Raw genomic sequence first — 7848 nt, 5'->3', positions numbered from 1 at the left:
CATGCTTTGCAGTTCTCAGATACTTTATATCTTTCCCAAAGTATCACCTTGACCTCTGAGCATGGCACTACCATCTGGATACAGTATCTTACCAAAGCCCATCTGTTAAAAGCCTTGGTCTTCATTGTAGCCCATTTGAGAGGTTCCATGGATCTTTAAGAGGTGGAGTGCATTGGGAGGTCCTTAGGTCCTTGGAGCTGGACCCTTGAAAGGGCTCATGAGACTCTTTAACTCCTGATCCCCCTCCCTCCACCTCCCCAATGCTGAGATTACCGGCATATGCCACCAAGTCCAATTAATAGTCTCAGTCTCAGTTAATAGTCTCAATAAAAAATGGATGGACAGACACAGTTAAACGCCTTCTGCTAGATTCTTTGTATTAACACTTTTGTAAGAACTTTAACAAGTCATGTGTCTAGTACATCAAAAATAGGTTTATTCTCTTGACTTCTTAGTGTTTAAGAGCTGGAACCCTGCCATGACCACCTGAGTCTCAGTCCCAAGTGTGTCTCTTACAAGCCATGCAATCCTGGGGTAAGCATTTTGTACTTCAGTCTCTTCCCCACCCCTACCCCACATGGCCCCTACACTGTGTTAGAATCATGCTAGGCACACAGAAAGTGCTATGGAAGTATTTAACTGGATCATTTATAAGGGTTTTAAAACTACCCTCAACAATCACAAGCTTGGCTTTTCCAGTTGCGTGTGCAGATACCGATTCTAGATCTTTCCAGAAGAGGAAAAGACTTTCCAAGTACACTACAGAAACTAAAGAAATCTGATCTCAGGTGACCTCCCAGCACACTGAACAATGTCCTGGCTCTTACTCAGCAGTGACAATTTTGTTCAGCCTTCCATGAGGATGTTTTCCTCATCTGTTCCTACACTGTTCCCAGCTTCTGTCAAAGGCACACATTCCAGCCAGCTGAGGGTAGAAAGACTTCTTTATCTGTGGCTTTTGCACCCATGAATTTACCACCTACAAGCAGAAAATACTTGAAAACTTTTGTCTTTATTCAATATGTATATTTTAGTCATTTTCCCTAAACAATATAGCATAACTGATATTTATATAGCATTTGCATTGTATTAGATATTATAAATCTAGAAAGTATTTAAAGTATATAGGACAGTGTGCATGGGGCATATGCAAATATCACACAATCTATATTAGGACTCTGAGCATCCCCAGATTTTGAAATCTGCTGAGGTCCTGAAGCTAATCCCTTAGGGATACCAAGTGACAACTATATAATTTATATTTCATTCCCATGATAGCTTGTTTGTATAGGAACAGGTATAGAGAAAAGTCTCTAACCAACATTTTATTTCATCATTCTAAGTCTGTCCAAAGTAATACATTTTGTTTTCTATGTTACAGTGACTGTATGGTACAGTGACTTCTTATTTTTATTTTTTTGAGACAGAATTTCCATGAGTAGCCTGGGTGTCCTGGAACTTGCTGGCCTCAAACTCAGAGATCAGTCTGCCTCTGCCTCCTGAGGGCTGGGATACAAGACATGGAATACCAATGCCAGGCTCTCAGTGACTCGTTTTTAAATAACCCATGTCCCGAAGGTTCTATTAAAATTTCTTGGTGAAGATGGAGGTATCTGGGCATCTCTGAATGAACACACAGAAAAACACCTTCAACTCCAGGGTAACCAGCTTTCCCTTCCAACGGCAAGTTAGATTGTCCCACCCAACAAAGGAGCTTTGCTGGCCACATCAGATAGGTTTTGACCACAGAAGGCCTGTGCCCTGTGTGATGGTACTCACTGTTAATACCAGCAATTGGGAGGTAGAGGCAGAAGGACCAGGGGTTCAAGTCGAACATCAGCTATAAAACAAATCAAGAGGCCAGTCGGAACTATTTAACTTTATTTATCTTGCTTCAGAAAGAAAAAAAAAACTTTTTTGGATGCTAGGCACTGGTAATGGGACACACTAAACTCTACTACCATTTCCTGCCTCCCAGGGAAAACGCCACCTGGAAAGCTTGTCCTACACTAGGGTTGGGCATGCAGAGGCTGTCACAGGAGCTATAGAGAAGATGGGCTCGGCTGCAAAAATAACCTCTCAAACTGTAAGCCAAGCAGACTTTCCACAGAAGACCTGAGCTGATAGATGGCAGTGGGGAGCAAGCGGATCTGGGGTGAAGACATAAGCTTTTCTGAATGTGCCAGACACAAGTTCCTTTAAGACAATTTCCATTCCTTGTGAGGAAAAAACAAAAAGTGCGCGGAAACAGGGCCTTTGTTCATTCTCTTAAAATAAAATAAAAAAACAAATCAAGCTTTTCTGAAGCCAATCAAGATAAACTTTAATCTGTCTCAAATCAACATGAATGTACCGAGATGACCTTTCTCTGAGAGCTGAGCGATTCATGTAGTCTTTACAAATTCTCTGTTGTCGAGCCGCCTCATCCTGATGTTTTGAAAATGTGTGAACGCTAGCTTTTTCTTCCAGGTGAAAGCCATGGTAACTTCACGGATTTCTGTCACCTGGTGTTTTAATTACTGTTGCTATCCAAACTGTGATCCCAAAAGCTCAGGATGGGTGACCTGGGTGCTGTGAGGTTCCACTCTATACTCCAACACTTCAGAGCCTCATTCTGTCTAAGGAACAAAGGCCTCACCATGGAATACAAGGGACAGCTTCCTTCTGTTTTTTCAGTGCCTGTTGCCTTAAAACTTTTATTGCTCTAAACAGCTTGGGGGACAAAAGGCTTTTGTAGGCTTGTGTCTAAAACCCTCTTTTCACTTGTAACCCAGACAGTGCTGGTGCCTTACTATAAAAGCAGAGCTGGAATGTTCTATCATGTATCAGCAAACATTTCAACAGTAAAATGCCTCATCTTAAAGGTTTTGTTTTGCTTTAAAAGACAGGGTCTTATTTATGTAGCTCCAGCTGGCCTGGAACTAAGTCTGTCTCAAGTGTTGGGATTAAGGGCATTTGTCACCACACCTGCCATTTTAATAGTGTTTTAACTCATCAGCCAAAAAAACAATTTTAAGTATTTTTAAAAACCCCTCACAAGACTCTACAATTTCAGGCATTATCAGTAACTAATCTGTTAAAGCCCCTAACTAGGTTGGATACCACACCACCCCCCATAACAGTATGTGAATGTTTTACTGGGAAAAGAAACAAACATTAATATTTAGCAACTTTCCCAACTGTGGATGGGTTTAATCCTAAATTCTAGCTACAGACAATGGCTGAACTTAAAAGGTGAAGGGTATTTTTGTTTTTTTTTTTTTTTTTTTTTTTAGCATTTTCTGAGTTCCTTCTCACATTTCAAATAGATGCAGACAGATTACAGGACTTCCTCCTATCCCTGGCTCTCTCCTATATGGATGCTGGGAGTAGAAGCATGCATGTGCCACTTGTGTTTACAGGATGCTGGGAATCAAACCCATGGCTTTCTGCTTTTGAGGCAAACATGCTACCAAGCTCCACCCCAGCTCTGGCAAACACCTGTCTGACAAACAGCAGAGCCCTGCCTGCCATTATTCCTTTGCGTCGTATCTTCCTTCTCCATGAGCAGACTTTTAGCAAAGGCTTGAAACAAAGATTACTGAATAGGCATTCTTAATTTTTAAGAATTTTAATACAAACTTAATATAAACTATTTCAGTCCCTCTTAACATGTAAGACACTGACTCAAAATACTTTTATACCGTTTTTTTCAAGTATTGCACAATATAGGTACAAAATTAATATTTACGATTACATTTTCTTCCATAATATATAGCAAAAATCTTTAAACCTTTAACAGAAAATACATTTTTTTTTGAAAAAGCAAATATTCGTACATTTTAATTCCACCACTAAAGGAATATCCTGTACACAATTTTCAGAATAGTTGATGTCTTTAAGATGGATATTTTACAATTTCAGTAAAAAAAATACAACATGAAGCTGCTGTCACAGATCACTGTAGTAAAAAGATAGAAATGCAATACCATGTCGTAGAAACAATATATATATATCCTCTGATATTTTACAAACTTTGTACTAAATTAAATTATACAATTAGAAAAGACCAATAAACCCACTTATTAGTGCCAATTTTTTATATATAAAAAAAATCAGCCATGTCCTTGCTATATCTTAAATACTGTAAGAGGCCATATCTGAAAGTATACTTTAAAATATACAGTCAGTATAAAATAACTTTGTGCTTGGTTGGCAAATGAAAAATGATGCATGTTTTATTTTGTAACCAAGCTTGAATGTATCCTTACTATAAGCTTAAAAAAAAAAAAAATCTCAAGGAGGCAAAAAAAAAAGTCCCCCTTGGGCCGATGCATTTTAACTTGTACGATACATGTTCTCTCTTTCCTTTTGTTTTTTAGTTAGCCATAACAGGCTGGAATTGCTGGTTAGAATACTGCATGTTGTTTAAGCTAAAATTCAAGCCGTCTACGAAAGACTTCTCGTTGAGGCCTCCATAGGCCGCAAACACATCAAAGGCATTACTGTACTGGAGGGGACTGAGGTTAAGGGGGCTGTCACCTGGGAACATTCCATTGGTACTACTACCTTGACCCTGCATGTTAGGAAAAATAAACTCCTTGGCATTGGGAGAAAGGGCAGAGGTTTGCTGCTGCTGCTGCTGCTGAGGAGGTGGTGGTGGGGGCGGCGGCTGGGACGGCTGCTGCTGCTGGGGCTGCTGCTGGGGCTGCTGCTGGCTGCCCAGGCCCAGCCCATACAGAGAGTGCATTGAGGAAGAGATGGCTTTCTGCTTCAGGAGGTCGTTCACATTCACATTCAGGCCCAGGTTGATCGGAGAAGTGCGTGCTACCTTGCTGCTGCGGCCACTGTTCTTCATTTTGGTGGAGCCGAACTTGGTGGCAGCAAAAGTGGCAGTGGTGAAGGTTAAAGGCTGAGTGGACCGGGGCATGAAGGTGGGGCTGACAGCAGCAGAATGGCCGAAGGGAGGCGACGGGGAGTTGGACACAGAGGAGGTCGGGTCACTTATGGGCATGAAGACCTGGGCCTCTGGGTTGAAGCTGTTTCTGATCTCCTTATCCAGCTCACATCCACTTTCACTGCTGTCATCCACGTACAGCACCTTCACTGGTCCCTTTTCACCAATCTGGTAGGAAACCTCAAATGGGTCGATCCAGACGCTCAGATCCTGCGGCAGATTGCCACGAACATCATCAATGTCCAAACCACTCTCTTTGGATGCTTGCTCAATCACCGGGTCCACCTTCTCCCCTACGTGGATACATCTAAACCCTGAACCTTTGTATGGCTTTTCAGGATACCAGTGCCCTTCATATTTCTTTTTAAGAAGTCTTTCAAGCTCTTCACCAAAAATGTTGACACGTCTCCTGGGAAGCTTATTGTACAAATAGGAAATAATAAAATTTAGTGCTACTTGGATTTCAAGCTGCATAGCTGCAATGCCACAAAAGTTAGGTTTGTTTCAACTCCTCCACCAGAAAAATAAAATTTGAAATAAATCAGTTTGTGGCAGAGAAACAAATTCTCATTCAAAGTGCTGGTATTAGAAGATTTCCTCCAACCTTCAGTGGTCTTGTTCCTTTAAGAAAACAAAACAAAAGCAAACACATCCAGGTGAGATCAAAGTAATAGCTCCAAAGCTTTTAACTGAAATTTTATTTTTGAAAATGTCTACTGAGCTAGAAAGACTGGAAAAAAATCACTACAAAATAAAGAGACAGAACATAAAAAAAAAAAATCTCTTGCTAAAGTTCAAGACAGATTTATAGTTAAAACAGGATTCTAAGCTATTACATACCGTTTCTGAGCAGGACTTAAGGAACCTCCAGAATCTGTATTCTTTCTCTTCTTGGCACAGTGTTTACTAACTGTGTACTGCACACTCATCCACCCCCACCCACACACTCCACTTCTACAAGTTGGTCATTCGTTTCTTTGCTAGTCACCATCTTAGAAGTGAATCCCTAGTTCCTTTTGGAAACATCACATTTATATCTGCTTTACGTTAAATATTTGAAAATGTTGTAAGTTACATGAATATTCTGAATTTTCAAAGTACGTGGTGGTACTAAATGAACTGTCACCTCGGTAAACGAAACCAAATTATCCCCTCTAATGTTAACCATGCCAAGGGCTTTCACACAACTTGCCCTTCTCAGTGCCTTTTTAAAATTGTGTGCTGCCTCCCCCCACATTCTGAAATTCTTCTCAGCTGCAAGTATAAGAAAAACAAGCAGCTTAAAACTCTTATTGATTACTCTGTTTAAAGGGCAGGGTTTCTCAGTTTTAGTCTAATTAAAAAATAAAAAAATTAAAAAAAAAAACACCTCCTTCCCTCTTCGGACAAACGGACAGTCCCTGGAGAGGTTGGAGGGATAAGGTCGACCTTTAAACGTTTGCTGGATCAGCACTGGGTGGGGATAAGAAAAGATCAAGGGCAAACAGAGGTATTTCCAAGGGAGAGCTATTTGTACAACGAGGTTGATCAAAAAGGGCATTTAAAATAATCAAACTGATGTTAATCCGTCTGTTCTATTTTCCATATTCTTGGTGACAAAGGGCAAAGAATCTTTCGTGTAGCCCCCAAACTACACTTTTCAAGCCGAAACCCAAGTGCAGGCAGAGAAAGCAGATTCAGCTGGATTGCTTAAAGGTGCAGCCGAGCCCAGACAGGCTTGGGTGGAAGGTGGTTTTTAAAGCAACGCCTTAACACAGGACTGTGAAGAATTACATAAACAGCCAGTTGGGTCTCATTAGATTTCTGCTCACAGCGCCGGGAATCCGAGCGCTACAGCAGCAGCAACAGCGGAGGAGGTGGAGGAGGAGGAAGAAGAGGAGGAAGACTACTACTAGCTTTGCTCTGGGAGGAGGAGCTCGGCCAGGGGGAAAAAGAGAGCTGACTCTCTGGCCGCCCCAGGGAAGCTGCCCCGGGCACCGGCAGGTCGCGGCGCGGGCCGCCCTGTCTTCCCCTCCCCCGCCGTAACCTGACCCTGCCGTCCCCCCTCTGCTCCCCGCTCGAGGCTCCTGGGACCTAGCCAGCATCCCGGAGCACCGGACCGGGCCCGATCCCAGTATCCCGGCGCTCCTTCCCCCTGCCTGGGCGCCGCTGCCCCCACCCCGGGTGCTCCCTCCTCCCGGCTGCCCGCCGGCCACCGAGCCTCGGGACCGGGCCCCCGAAGCCACTCCATTCCCTTGGGTCCCCGCGGCCGCGCCTCCGCACTCGGGCTCGCAGGACGCTGCGGCCACTCCCTCGGCCACTAGCCGCCGCTCCCCCCCCCCTTACTTACAGGCTGCTCCGGAGCTGCGGCCGCCGCCGAGCCGCGGCTGGGCGGGGGAGAAGGGGCGGCGGGCGGGGGCGCGGGTGGGTCGGGAGCGGCGAGGCGGCCGGGTGCAAGAGGTCGCCACCGCCGGACGCGCTACGGACGCCTCGGGTGGGCCCGTGAGCTCGCTGCTCTGGCTCAGGGGTGGCGGGGACGGCAGGCTTACACGAGCGCGCTCGCTTCTCTACACAGCCCGGTGGCCCGGCCGCCCTGCGTCCCCGTACAGAGCCCTCTACGCGCCGGGCCAGAGCTTCGCTCCTTCTGCCGCGGCGCGCGCCCCGCCTCTCGTTTTATAGCCTCCTCCCCGCCCCCAGCCTCCGCGGGGGTGCGCGCCGCTCGCGTCACAGTCCCGCCCTCCCCACCCGGCACCCCTGGGCCGCTCCGACTCCGCCCCTGCCCTGCCCCCCGACGCCATTGGCCAAGTCCCGCCTGCCCACGTCCCGACGGCTGCTGATAGATGGTCACGCCTCCTGAATGCTGTTACTACCAATGATCTGACAGTCCCTAGAGGCTGAGGGCGGGATCAAGGAAGGCCTTGGAGCGGGATTGG

The 7848-nt window shown here is 45.3% G+C and overlaps 1 protein-coding gene across 1 annotated transcript; it reads right to left on the bottom strand.

The window, feature by feature from the left end:
* Positions 1–3591: 3591 nt before the first annotated feature.
* TOB1 (transducer of ERBB2, 1) lies at positions 3592–7545 on the bottom strand. The gene is made up of 2 exons (XM_080923383.1): positions 7266–7545; positions 3592–5557 (listed from the first exon to the last, which is right to left on the bottom strand). The coding sequence occupies exon 2, from the start codon at positions 5408–5410 to the stop codon at positions 4358–4360; it is 1053 nt and encodes a 350-aa protein (XP_080779509.1). The 5' UTR covers positions 5411–5557; positions 7266–7545; the 3' UTR covers positions 3592–4357.
* Positions 7546–7848: the final 303 nt, after the last annotated feature.

Source organism: Micromys minutus (genome assembly GCF_963924665.1).
Source record: "Micromys minutus genome assembly, chromosome: 10".
NCBI classification, from domain to species: Eukaryota; Metazoa; Chordata; class Mammalia; order Rodentia; family Muridae; genus Micromys; species Micromys minutus.
Note: the sequence above shows the minus strand (reverse complement) of the source record. Positions and strands in the feature narration are given on the sequence as shown.

Coding starts and splice junctions, on each gene's coding strand:
- TOB1 (XM_080923383.1), bottom strand. CDS start 5,410: ATGCAGCTTGAAATCCAAGTAGCACTAAATTTTATTATTTCCTATTTG.